General features: G+C 43.9%; 1 protein-coding gene across 3 annotated transcripts in view; it reads left to right on the top strand.

Annotated features, from left to right (window-relative positions):
• The window catches only part of LOC111866896, a 142313-nt gene extending 129359 nt beyond the window's left edge, over window positions 1–12954 (top strand). For all 3 annotated transcript variants that reach the window (XM_033752463.1, XM_033752462.1, XM_023856245.2), the window contains 2 exons: window positions 9259–9555; window positions 12112–12954. In XM_033752463.1, the coding sequence (XP_033608354.1) occupies window positions 9263–9555; window positions 12112–12352 (534 nt within the window). In that variant the 5' untranslated portion in view covers window positions 9259–9262 and the 3' untranslated portion in view covers window positions 12353–12954. The remainder of the gene's footprint in view (window positions 1–9258; window positions 9556–12111) is intronic.
• The last annotated feature ends 1893 nt before the right edge of the window (window positions 12955–14847 follow it).

Genomic DNA, 14847 nt, shown 5'->3' with positions numbered 1-14847 from the left:
ATCTCGGTCGGTACAGCGACGGGCTACGGGTTGGACGGCCGAGGTTCGATTTCTGGTAAGACAAAGATATTTTTCTCTACTCCATAACGCTCAGACCAGCTCTGCGGTCCACTTGGTCTCCTATACAATCAGTACAAGAGGTCATTTCAGTGGCGTTAAAGCGGTAGGTGCCTGAAGCTGAACACTCGCCTCCATCTAGCGCCGAGGTCAAGATTAGTGGAATTATCCCTCCACTCTCCCATACGTTTTCACGGCTTTGTGCTTAATTACTTAGGCACAGAGACAAGTTTACCTTTTCTTAAACCTTGTGTGGAGGTCATGTATCTCCGTCTGTCTGAGGCCTGGCGTCGGTGCCTGAACAATTTGGCAGATCTTCATCTTCGGAATGGGAGTCATTTGATAAAAGTTGTGGGCATTTCCAAATCTAGTTAAAATCGGATAAAAGTGACGGATATTTTACATGAAGACCTATATAGCTCTCCAGCGTAACTTAGCAAATGGAGGGAAAACGCCTCTAACAAACGTTACAGAAGAAGAAATGCAGTACGCCTTTTACATAGTCGACCCACTCATAAAAATGTAAAGCTATCCCTGTACCAGGCCGTGAAGGCCCATAGGGTTGTGAGATGTTGAGGGTCCCACATTATCTAGACAATCGGCTCACAGATGGTGGTAAGTTTGTCAGCCTTACGCGCCGGCCGTGCTTTACTCCCCAGGAAAATTATTTAATTAATTCCTTGTACTCATTTCTGTTAGAGGCTGGGTCGACACCAGGGCCATAGTGCAGCTGGAAGGATTAGGTCAATTTGAAAAAAATCCAATGACCTCATCGGGACTTGAACCTGCGACCTTCCGGCTTGTAGCATAGTGCCTCAACCGCTTTCATACAAGCCTTAATAATTCTGGATAATTAAACAATTAATTCTTGTCTTCTCATGACTCGTAAACGGCTGACCTGATCACTATAAAATCTTATATTTTAACACTTTGCACAATTTCGTCGAAGTTCATATCCGTCTTTCTGTGACCTACTAGTATCTGGGCTTGAACCGCTGTACAGATTCTGTACAATTCGGCATTGGAGAATGCCACTAAAGCTACGGGGATATTCCGAATCTAGGATACATATAGGCCTACACATAAAAAATCTCCGTGACCCATAGTCCGCAAGCGAACTATACTGACCGAGCGACCGCCGCTTGTCGGCGAAGTTAGTGCCAACTTTAGCGGATAGAGGGTGTCGAGTGGTCAGCGCAACGGATCCCCACAGCCGTTAATCTCGGTTTTCTAGACCGGAGGCCTACCCATAAGAGTCCAATATACAGAGATACGTAGGTAAGTCAATAAGTAAGTCACAAATGGATATAGAACTTAAACAAATAAGAGTACTGATTTGAAAAATGCTTTTATTTCTCAACATAATCTCCCTGTACATTGAGGCACTTGTCCCATCGTTTCACAAGCCTCTGAAAACCAGCAGCATAAAATTATTTGGGCTGCTGTCGGAACCAGGCGGTGACTTCCCTTTCTACAGCTTTCTACAGCATCATTTTCCTGGAGGATGGTGTCACCTTAAACTTTGGTTTTGGCAGGAGACGCAGGATGTTTCCACTGAATCGATGCATGCTTTGTGTCGGGCTGGTAATGGTGAACCCAAGACTCATCGCCTGTGACAATTCGGGCTAGAATATCGTGTCCTTCATCGTGGTAGTAATTGAGATGCTGTAATGCCAGACCCATTCTTTGCATTTTGTGTTGTGGGGTCAGCATGCGCGGCACCCATCGTGCACAGACTTTGTGTAAACCTAACCTGTCATGCATTATGAGGTAGGCCATGCCGTGTGAACACACCCGGTTCCGACAGCAGCCCAAAGAATTTTATGCTGCTGGTTTTCAGGGGCTTGTGAAAAGATGGGACAAGTGTCTCAGTGTACAGGGAGATTATGTTGAGAAATAAAAGCATTTTTCAAATCAGTACTCTTATTTAAGTTCTATATCCATTTGTGACTTACTTATTGACTTACCCTCGTACAGTACTATAAAAGAAACAGGCATTTTCAACGTTTTATTGAAACCAAAGTATTGTTGGTAGAGGCAAAATACTTACATGATCTTTTTAGCATATGTCTTTAAGTTTATGTGACTAAGTTACAAATGTTCTATCTGTAAGCCTTTTTTCACACAACATATGAATATATCAGTATGATAATCCAGTTCGTTCCAAACACCGCTCAACAGACCGGAACATGGCATTGACACTTTTGCCACCAAGAAGTCCAGATCTAACGTATTGTGATTTTTTCTTCTTGTGGGCCCTACCACCTTTGTGATCTAGTGGTCAAAATTCCTGGCAATGGATCCAGAGGTCCGGATTTGATTCCCGGCGCTACCAGATCTTCTGAGAAGTAGTGGGTTCAGAACGGGGTCCAATCAGCCTAGTAAGGATAATTTAAGAGCTATTTTAAGGAAATAGCGGCTCCGGTCTAGCAAACCGAAATTAACAGTCGTGGGAATTCGTTTTGCTGACCACGCGACACTCTCTGTCCGCTAAAGTCTGCACTAACTTCGTCGACAAATGGCGGTCGCTTAGTCAGTATAGTTCGCTTGCGGACTTAAGCCACGGATTTTTTTGTTTTGTTTGTTGTTTTGGGAGATATTGTTCCTCTACTTCATGTAAGTGTAAGCAGTATAAAGCAACGCATCATAACAGCTGTTGCGGGTGGTGTCATGTAAAGAAAGGCTCACACACACACCCTTAAAAACATAAAAAACTCCGTGACTTTAATCCTCAAGCGAACTATACCGACCGAGCTGCCGCCGCTTGTCGGCGAAATTAGTGTCAAGTTTAGCGGACAGAGGGTGTCGCTTGGTCAAGGCAACTGATCCATAGCCGTTAATTTCGGTTCTAAAAAAATACATGTAAGTATTTTGGCTAGGTCAATAATACATACTTCTTTTTCTATAAAAATTTGAAAGTGTCTATTTCTTTTATAGTAACCCTGTAATTAAGGTCATTGTCACCTCTTCGTATAGGCCTATATCATAAACCGTTAATATCATTTTAAAAACAGACCATAAGTAAGTTTTGATAAACTGCAAAGGACGCCTTCGGTAATTTTGTGCATGTCATTCAAGTCAAGGGGTGAACGGAATTCGATAGAAATGTTGGTCGTCCAGGAAGAGCATCAGAAATTGAACCCGAAAAACGAAGATGACCTGAAGTGACGATGTTGATGACGAAGACGATACAATCAATCTGTATAATTTCAGATAGTTACAAACAAAGAACATGTAGCTACATAGGAAATGACTTAAAAATGTGGCTGTGAAGTTGAACCGGCACAAACCCAATCCGCGGAAGACGGAAATAGAAGGAGAAGATTGCATTTCCGCAAGAGTACAGTGAAGCCGTCTATAGCCGTACTTAATAGAGGAAGAAGTATAAGTTGCTATGGATATATGGACCCCGAGTCTGTTACATTGCAGCCAGACCATAATCTTCATGTTACTGCGGAAGGGAGTGGCCTCCGTTGGGAGTGCTTGAGACTGAGGGTGTTAATATCTGCACCCTCTGCATAATTTGTTTGCTTAGTGGCTACTGACGTCACTTCAACCCTCCATACACTAGTGACGCTGGGTCGTGTCCAGGAAATTCAACATTTTCAAAAAGCCAGTGAAGTACGAGAGAAGCCCTGTTGATAGTACAGTAAACCTCTGAATAGACTGCAAGTTATATGTAGAATGATTGTGTGGAGGCAGCTTAGAGCACCTCTACCGTAGCCCTGCGAGTCACAGAAGGCGACGAAAAGAAATCCCGGTGCCTTGTGGTGTAACTGGGCCACCCTGTCACTGGGTGACATAAATACTGTCACGTGTAGCGGGGTACGTGACAAATAATTACAAATTACGAATTTAACTGAGCTGTTTTATTTGATAAACACGCCAGACGGAACTACAGACAATTATGACACGCGATAATTATAACACTTCGTAACTGCGAACAATATACACACTCTAATGTTCCTTGTAACTATGCCACACGAAGGCATCTGTTGGTTCTCCTCTTGCTGATCACTGATCTGATCTTCGCTCTAGTCTCCTCCCATATCGAAGTCTTCCTGTCGAATCTCGCCGAACATGTCAAAGTCAAAGTCACATTGTGACTTACGGTCGGTCAGTCTGTCTGTCTTGGTGTCGAGCCCCAATTGGGGCTCATGACAAGATGTTTCTTCTTATATGAAAGTTGCTGTCCTGTCCATGTGGGGTCCCCTCTCTGACGAGAGGTCTAGTCTGTCATTTGTCAGGCATAGCCTGTATTAGTAAGTCCATTGTCAGTATTTACATATATTTACAAATTTATTCTTACTTCCTACTTCTTTGTACAATATATACACGCCTCTGTCAGGCCAGGCTCGGCACAGCAGATTACGCCCTATTTCTAGCAGTATTCGCTACCACGGCAGTCTAGTCACTTGAACGGTCGTATGCCTGACCGCCGCCAAGTTTAAGCCTCTTATACTTTCTGTGTCGGGCTTCGCCTTGTCCAATATTGCGAACTTTTCGTTATCATGATTTTGTGTGACTTCCGCTTGTTGCCTGCATAAATTTGTTACATAATTATATATGTACGGAATTTTGAATGCCATGTGCAAACCGCGGACCTGTGTGAGCCTTGGAAAATTGCCAGTGGTGCGGAGAGCCTTGTTTTGCAGGCGCTGCAATTTCATTAGATGGGTGTCTGCCGCAAACTCCCAGGCGGGAGTAGCATAAGTCATTACGGATCTAATGAGAGCTTTGTGGGGGCTCAGCTTAATGTTAGCGCTCAATCGCTCACTTTTGAATAGGGAATACTCGTACAATCTTATAAATGTTCTGAAGGCCTTGGCTTCAATCATTTCTATGTGTAATCTCCCTATAACCCTCCTATCAAAGGTTACTCCTAGATATTTTACACAATTTACAAATGGAATATTTCTCCCATTCAATGTAAGATTAGACATAGGCGGACGACGACTCCGAGAGAAGTAGATCCCCTGAGTCTTATCTTCATTTATTTTGATATTACAGCGCTCACACCAGGTCTCCATTGAGCTGAGACCGCGCTGTAGTTTTCTAACAACAAAATTCTCCTTACGATCTGTCGCATACAGACAGGTGTCATCTGCAAAGAGGGCTAGTTGAACGTCATGTGTTTGGGTGGCATCATTTATGTACATATTGGAAAGAGGAGAGGACGGGACCAATGGAGAGCTCTTGTGAACACGGTAATGAACCTTCGGGTTCCATAAGATACCAGGAAATTCTTGAGTAGCTGCAGATTTGGCTTCTCCTCAAGAAGGGCTCGGCTCCATAAGTAAGTAGGTAAAGGGGACAGGACCGAACCTTGTGGCACCCCTGCTTGCATTTCCCTTGGCGTAGATATTTCGCCTTCCACCGAAACACTGGATTTTCGTTGTGAAAGAAATGATTCAATAAGCTTGATTAAGCTGGTCGAAAATTCCAGTTTGACAACTTATACAACAAGCCCGATGCCATGTTCACTGCTCCCTATATAGGCTCAGCACGGACCACCCACAGAAAACATATCGCTGCTTAGCAACGGATATAATGTATTGCTGTCAGGCGTGTCCGCCCATGCGTTGCCTAGCAATGGACGCCCTATTGTTGCGCATTCGCTGCTTGGAACATGTTTACATATTCGTCTCCTAGAATCGGCTCTATATGTCGCAATACAGATACCTGATCCTCTAGGTTGGGGGTTGGACGCGAGGCTGACAAGCTTTCTCTGTAAAGAGAATATTGTTACGAAATATGAAGAAGTGAAAACCGAATGACACATAACCGTGAATGGAGAAAATGTAGCAGAATCTTCTAAGGAAGACTGTGGCTCAAAAAGGGCTGTTTTGCCGATTATGTTACGAATGGTGGATTTGAGAGATGTTTGAATATCTAAAATATACTCAGTAATGAAGCAGTTGACATACATAAAATATCTGTCTGAACAGAACATATCGCGAAGTTTAACATCATTACATAATTCGAGAACTGAATTGTACTATGCATTATTCACAGGTGCTGAGACCGCATATGTAGAAAGACATTCTACGAGTTTTCTCAGTTTATCGAAGTAAACAATTCGAAACGCGTTGAAACAGAACCCGACCACACTTTCTGCCAGTTGTACCGACCTGCCATCCTGCCTGAATTGGCGGAACTGAACTCTGTATTATTTACGATGTTGACCCAGAGCAGGATTCTGGTGACTTGACTCTGATTAATGAACTGTATACATGTTATTTGTTTTGTTAGGGTCGACACTGAAGAAGGGCACTGGATCACCTAGGTGTATGAAGAGCACTGTCTTCTGGTATATAACGCCGTGTAGTCCGTTGAAAGTCAACCGACGTCACGGAGGAACACACTACCTCCATCCTCAGAGTTCCTGAGGAAACGATATTCAACGGATTACACGGCGTTATATACCAGAGCTAGTGCTCTTCATAACCGCCGCTGTGAGGACCTGAAATCCAGCCTAGGCGTGTATTTGTCTGCATATATAAATGACCTTTGGACATGGGAAAAATTCCAGCAGGTTTAAATGTCTGGTGGGCAAGGTGCAATAGATCATTCCAGCTACCCCAGAACATTCTGAACATCTGTGCTTGGGAAGGATTTCTACGAAACGCACAGTTGTACTGTCAGGACTTTTAGCATGAAATGAGGGACCGTATCTGACTTCCCAAGTTACTCAATTAACTAAAAATAACACTAAAATACAATGCAAATGAGAATGAAATGAAGGGACTATTCTGTCCGTTACATAACCAGGTAACCAACCACCTAACTTTCTACCGCAGAATTTTCGCTGAGCTATCCAGATATTCCTTGTTTCATGGAACCTTTCGCCTGTTACCACAACCACATGATTGAAATTCCGGTTCCTGTTCTGAAACGGTTCAGACAAGCTTACATCTACAGAATCAGTTTTTTTTTTTCGCTTAGTGAGAGGTGGAGTCCAACTGGGTCCATTCGGCAAGGCGGCCACTGATTGGCGTATTGTAGCCTGCCCCGGGTGATTATGATGATGGAGAATTTGGTGGAATGAAGATTGGCAGGGGAAACCGAAGTACTCGGAGAAAACCTTCCCCAGCGCCACTTTGTCCACCACAAATCCCACTTGACCAGACTCGGGATCGAAACCAGGCCGCCGCGATGGGAAGCCAGCGACTAACCACTTGAGCTATGGCGCGGCCTTACAGAATCTTACTTAAGGTCATTTTTAATATCGTCTGCCACTACATCTCGTCTTTCATGTGTTCTTTTCCCCTCGAATTTTCCGATCCAAAATTTTGGGCGAATTTCTCTTTACGTACATTGTGCATATTATTTCCATCTCAACCTCTGAAGGTAAAAAAAAACTAAAGTCCCTATGCTCAAGTAATTAAGCACTACGCCATGAAGGCGTATGGGGGAGTGGATGTATAGATCCACATTTACTTTACCTCGACACTACCTGGAGGTGAGTGGTCAGCTTCACGCCCCTACCGCTTTACCCCCGGCACCCATTGGATAACAGGTTGGGTGGGCCCCAGAGCCTGTCTGGACGATATGGAGAAGAGAAAATTCCGATCCTACTGGGATTCGAACTCCGACCCCTCGGTCATCCAGCCCGTACGCAGTCGCTATACCGATTACGCTACAAACCTCCTCTATAAATTATTCTACCAACGGTAAGTGAAAAATATAATTGAGAAAATTCCTGGCTATGTAATTTTTTTTCCATCTATAATCAATTAAGCTGCCTCAGTCTCAAATATATAAGGTAAAGTTAAGTAAAGTAAAGTAAGATAGAGTCGATTCTATAGGGTTCTGACACTCAGCATTACTGGGTTTCTGGACTTTGTCCATCGTCGATATTTTAAAAATCAGAGAATACGACGTTTCGGAAACTGAACATGTTTCTTTCCTCAGGTGAGGCGTGAGACACGTACTCTGTCGCGTCACTTAGAAAGAGCTAAACTCAGTAATTGGATTGAGCGAGTGAGATTAGCTCTTTCTAAAGGACCAACAGAGTATGTGTCTCCCCCTCACCTGAGGGCGGAAACAGATCCAGTTTCCGAAACGTCGTATTCTCTGGTTTTTAATATATCGGACGATGGATAGAGTCGAGAACTCCAGTAATTCTGAGTACATTAAATCGGTCCCTGTGCTTAGTTAATTAAGCACTATACTATGAAGACGTACAAGGAATGGAGGTGTGGCTCCACCATTCTTGACCTCGGAATTAAACGGAGATGGGTGGACAGTTTCATTTCCCAGCGGCTTTATCCACGGTGAAAGATCCCCCGATACCCATTTGAAAGGAGGTTGGTTGGGCCTCAGAGTCGGTTTGGACGCTGAGGAGTAGAGAAATATCTCTAGCCCCAGGCGAGAATCGAACACCGGCCGTACGGCCCTTAGACTGTCGCTATGCCGACTGAGCTATCCTGGGTATTAGTTTCAAATATTTTCTTTCAAAGACCTCCAAACTTCGCTGTCTCTGTCTTTATGTACATAATTGCAGCGCACTGTAAGTGACAGGAGGTTGGAGAAAACTGCGTAATGAGGAGCTTCATAACTTGTACTCTTCGTCAAGTATAATTGAAACGATCACGTCTAGGAGGATGAGATGGGAAGGGCATTAAGCACGAATAGGGGAGAGAAGGAATTCATATAGAATTTTGGTGTGAAAGCCAGAAGGGGAGAGACCGCTAGGGAGACCAAGGCGTAGGTGGGTAGACAATATTAAAATGGATCTTAGAGAGATAGAATGGTGTGGTATGGATTGGATTGATCTGGCTCAGGATAGGGACCAGTGGAGGGCTCTTGTGAACTCGGTAATGAGCTTTCGGGTTCCATAAAATGCTGGGAAATTCTTGAGTAGCTACAATTGGCGGCTCCTCAAGAAAGCTCAGTTCTATTAGTAAGTAAGTAAGTGTGTACATATGTTTGTATGCAGGTGTAATGGTCCAAACTGATCTCGCAGATAAGCAGAGTACTTTCCCGTAGAAAGTCGCTTGTCACGCGGTGTAGCATATGGCTGGCACTCACCGCTAATGCTGCATCGAGCTGGAGTGTCCGCTATGTACTCTCCACTTGTGAGAACTTTCTCCTGTCGTGATTGATTCTCCGTAATTTGGCCTATAGACAAGGTGTTCTAGCAAGTCAAATTATATAATTAACTTTAATTCACTTAGGCCCAAACTTGCTGTGTTGCAGAACGATGCTGCTGATTCTGTTGATGATGCTGGGGCCACTGACAGCCGCCAACTCGACCAAACCTCTGCCCGTTATGAAGCATCAGATGTGTTCCGACCTGTGTACCTCGGGGCTGGGGGGCGCCCCTTGCGGGGAGCTATGCAGTGAGGATTTGGGATTCGACCTGCAGTCTCGCGTGAGGCAGTACACCGTCACCGTTCCCCGGAAGAAGGAAATCTACGGTCCACGCCGTACCGTGTGTCCGCTGCTGTGTCGCAGCAACCTCGGCGAGCCCCTCTGCGGCTGTCACGTCGAAAGGTGGGACCAGTTCTGTAGCCAGTGAAGTGGCTCTCACACGTCACCAAGTGTGAACTGACACAGTACTGGACTCTGAAAATCAGAAATCAGTTTTGAGATCTGATGTTTCACAAGGGACATCAAAAATATTTATTTCAAGCTTTACGAAATCCGCACATAGTCACTGGTTAGGTTAACCAAAATGGCATTTTGGAGTTGGTCATGATTTTATAATCTTTGCTTCCAGAGCGCTTGGTACTTTGTTGCGTCAAAAAGAGTTAGAAGTGAAACATGGCAAAATTCCATCTAATCCGCCTAGAAATATAGGGCTCGAACCCTCCCAACATCAGATCGTATTTAATCCATATTATGAATATATTATTAGACGAGTTAAAAAAATCTGATTGTCCTGACAAAAGATTATCGTTGAAGTATGTCAAAACTAATCCAGATGTGGGGCACGTGGTAGCGTAGTTAGTTGAGGCACCATGCTACAAGTCGAAAGGTCGCGAGATCGAGTCCCGATGACTTTTTCAATTTACCTAATCCTTCCAGCCACACTGTTGCCCTGGGGTCAACTCAACCTCTAACAGAAATGGGTACCAAGAAATGTATACAGTTGCCGTTTTGTAGTGCACTCAATTTCACCTGTTACTTCACGACATGTTTCGGCAACATAGTGCCATCATCAGGTACCCTAATTACGCTAATCTATTTCATTGCTTGCCTTTATAAAATATTTCAAAGTATATAAAAAGTATGTATATGTCAACTATAATGAATTTACACACACTAAAACTTGTTAAGATTATTCATCTTATGTGTCATAATTAAAACTTGCGTGTGGTTCTTCCACTATGGGGGTCGTTTTTCTTATATTCTTCGTAAATCGTGTCTTGTGATGTGTGTTCCCTTCTTAGCTGCGAGTGTTGTAGTGCACTACAAGACGGCAACTGTATACATATCATGGATGAAAATCAGTGCAACAGGACGCTAAAATACAACATTATGAGTACCAAGAATCTTCCTGGGGGGTAAAGGGCGGCCGGCGCGTAAGGCTAACAACCTTACCGCCATCTGTGAGCCGATTGTCTAGAGAAAATGTGGGGGAACACATTGGGTTAGAAACGTGGAATTTGCACCTACTATTCAGGAACGCCCAGCCCGCATGTTTGAAAGGATTGTTTATTCCAATCACAGATTGGAGCACACTTAATGTCTGTATTTACATCTCACAGCCGTAGATTGGACTTTCATTTGACTGGGCAGCACACATGAAACTGAATAACTAGCTCACTATAGATCGAACCAACAAAATTTGCCACGATATGAGCCAAAGAAAGTTGAAGTGAGAAGCAGGGAACAGGAAAGTGACTAGCTACAGACAACAATAAAACCATTATAACACAAACAATATTAACACTTGTAAATGTCATTGAAATTAAAGAAAACGGTGCTTGTATAAAAGTCTGCACCCGAGCAGGGAGCTTTTTGCATTTCGTGTTTGCAGACAGAAAGGGACAGAGCCATCGCGACTGCCATAGTTACGTGGTTTATCTCTAGCCTTCATACTTGTAACATCATTTAAATATATTACATATGGAACCCGATGTACTCTGAGTTTCTCTGGAGTTTTGGAACAGCTCATTGTGGGTGGTGACTGGCACGATTCAGTCCTCCAGCGCAGTGTTTCCACGTCTGCATGGAATGAGGACCTTTCTCCAAGCACTGGAGATGCTAAGAGCACACTGACCATATAGCAGCTCTGGTGGTGTATGAATGGAGGAAATGCTGTACAGTAGTTTAGAGTTCAGTTTTCGTGTTCTGTAGATTAGTTTCCCTCTATCCGCTAAAGTTGGCACTAACTTCACCGACAAGGGGCGGTTGCTCGGTCGGTATAATTCGCCTGCGGACTAAAACCATGGAGCTGGTTTTTAGTTTCTTTTATGCTAGTGGGGTGGGACTAACTCCCTTCTACTGCGGCCACTTCTGGCCTATTGTACCAACCCCAGATGATAGGTGAGGGTGATTGTGGAGCAATTGGTGGAATGAAGATTGGCAGGGGAAACCGAAGTACTCGGAGAAAACCTTCCCCAGCGCCACTTTGTCCACCACAAATCCCACTTGACCAGACCCGGGATCGAACCCGGGCCGCAGCGGTGGGAAGCCAGCGACTAACCGCTTGAGCTATGGCGCGGCCCGGCTTTAAGTTAGTAGATTAGTTTCATGAACGTTCTCCAAGCAACCATGTCTCAAACGTCAGAAGATTTAAATCCTGTTGTAACCATCATCTTGGCGGACGCTGTGTATTTGTTAGATATCTGTGATGCCACATCAGTGTCACAAATATGGTACGTAATTGTCAGATCATTCGTAATTTCACTTCAGTGGGTGTCCAGCCTAAGTTATGAGCCCTACAGCTTCCGTTCTCTCGAAACCCTTTCATCATAATCATGTTAGGTTTTACCTCTGTTGTTGAGACAGCGTCGCCAAGCCAAGAAATCAGCATGGCGGTCAATTTGTTTTGCTGTAATATACACCAAAACAGATGAGTGATTAAGAACTGTCTCTGTGCAGTGCCTTGGTGATGAAGCCTGTGAACTGGACCGCCATCTGTGATTCCTTCTGCCTCCTAGAGGGGTACACACTGTACGGATGTCCGCGCTGTAGCGTTCTCAAGCCTCACAAGGCGAGGTTGTCCATGGCTTCCGACGCCACCAGAGGAAATTCTCAGGACGTCGACTGGGCTGATCTTTGCGCCTACCTCTGCAGCATTGGCGAGGGCGGGGCCGCCTGCAACTGTGACGCCGTGCCATAGGTCACTTCTCACGTCAAGTGTGTCGCCACACACCAGCTCCACTGGACACGTGCTTGAAATTAATAGAGAACATGGTTAATCTGTCCTTCATCTATAAAGAGGAAGTAAAATTCCATTCATTATTAATTAACTTCGACGTTATCTGGAGGTGAGGGATTTGCTTCGCGCTCAGCCCGCTTTATCCTACCGGAAAGAGCCTCCGATAATCTTTAAGTTTTTAGAAAAGTTACCATAAAAGCGGTTTTTAGAAGAACATAGAAATCAGATCAATTTGACCATGAAATTGCGGTTATTGCCCCTTCTGGGGTTTTCTGGGGCCAAATTAGATCTAGTTTTGTCCTGGGGTCCATACTGAGGAAAAATCGGGACTTGGAATTACAGATCATCAGCTGGGAACCCGGCGAAGTATGTAGAATCGCAGTGGATATCCAGTTTCATATAACAGCTCCAGCGGTACAGTGCGCTCTAGAGAGGAACAAGTCATTATACCTTACCGCAAATGTGCCTACAGATTTGCTCTGTCTATATCGGAAATGTTCTGGTCTAGAAAACCGAAATTAACGGCCGTAGGAATTCGTTGGGCAGACCACGCGACACCCTCTATCCGCTAAATATGGCACTAACTTCGCCGAAAAGCGGCGGTCGCTCGGTCAGTATAGTTCGCTTGCGGACCAAAGCCACGGAGTTTGTTTTTTCAGATCGGAAATTTGCCGAATATCAGACGGTCGGCATCTAAGAAACAAACCGCAGATTTGTCGCAATGGAAGCCATTCTTACCTCATTCGTACAGCTACAAAAGTGCATAACCCTAGCTTACCTTGGCGCTTTTCTTTATCTGAATCCCAGACACAAGTGTAGCCCCCCAGAAACCGGCTACCACATGCTTACAGTGTGATGACTGAGCTCTTTACTTTCATTTAGCAGCTGCTTCAGGAAACCGTGCTGACCTGGAAGAGCTCAATCAGCAAAGTACATGGCTATGACCGGGATTCGATTCCCGATAAAAGTAGTGATTTGTCCCTTCACTCGCCACGGTGTTCACGTCGCTTCTGGGTCCGAACCATTCGTGTGACCATGAGCACCAGAGGAACATGAGGCCGGTCACTCACCATCTACGTAATGTCGAAGTTCAGAATGTATGGAACTTTATTACATCCCATATAAACCCCATGGAAACGCAGACAATTTTATTTTATATTTTCAGGAAAAATATATTTTCGATGAAGGCAGGTTATGTTAAACTGTTATCACAGATTCATGGAAAGAATGCGCGTTTACTGATGTCGGTGGCCGTTACTGCTCCAATGGGGTAGTAAACCTACCAAATTATACTATACTGCAATTGTAACTACAAAGCCCAATGATAGGGTGGCATAATTGTCTGGGGCAACATTCATTTCTGTCGATTTTAATAAAATCGTTATGAGGGAATATAAAACTGCTGCAAGGATCATATTAGTGAAAGGCATTTACTGTTTTTCAATTAATTAAATTAAATCATTTGTAATAAAATAAAATCCTAGTAAACAAAGAAAGGCTCTTAAGAACAACGCAAATAAAACACCTAAAATTGTGAGAGAATACTTTTAGCCAGATGGAATATCTGTGGGACGAAATGGGGCTCTTAGCAGAGTCTGCAGCGACATTGAACACGAGGCACCAAACCCAACCGGAAATACAGTAAAAAATATTATCATTATTAGAGGGCTGTAAACATATGAGGTTTAAGACGTACATCTATGTAAATAGAGTCTGTGTATAGTCTGTGACTTCTGATGTTATGAATTGCCAGTAACTTAAATAAACATTATATGCTATCGGCTGCATTACGTAAGTCACCTGAACTACGGCTGCAGACAGAAGTGGGACATCACCCAAATGTATCGCTTTATAATGGAACAGTTGCAGTACCTTGCAGTTCTAATGGAGTTACGAAACAATAAGAAATATTAACATCATACCACGTTATTTTTATTCGTAATTTAAATGCTCATCTACTCGTAGGATGCAGACCATTAGCAGGCCTGTTCACACCTGTGATACTTACCTTCCCCGCCATAGCGCGTGATATTATGGGTCGAATTGCCAAGGTATTGTCACCATTCTCAGTCCAGTTCCGGAAGAGTAGGCCCCTGCCATAACCCCTTCCGCGCCTGAAGAATCATTAGCGTCCTATTAGCTGTACTCGTATGTCCATGATAACCTGTAATTTCGATTGCAGGAAGTCCACAAGCAGCTAGTATTAACTATGGAGAACTGGCAGAACATGCTTCTTTTAGTGATTTGCAACACGAAGTAAATATTAGGTGTCACGGCTCAAATCAACTGCGAACCTTACACAGTATTTCCTCACAATTTTAATACAATTTTGTGATCCACAATATGTTCCATTCTTTTAACACCTTTCTTCTGCCCAAAATATAGACTGATGTGTCACTCCTCTATGTTGCTCTCCTAATCTCGTACAGTAAGACTCCATTAATTCGGACTAATTG

This window comes from Cryptotermes secundus, unplaced genomic scaffold, assembly GCF_002891405.2.
Source record: "Cryptotermes secundus unplaced genomic scaffold, Csec_1.0 scaffold810, whole genome shotgun sequence".
NCBI lineage: Eukaryota > Metazoa > Arthropoda > Insecta > Blattodea > Kalotermitidae > Cryptotermes > Cryptotermes secundus.
This window is presented reverse-complemented; position numbering and strand designations above follow the sequence as displayed.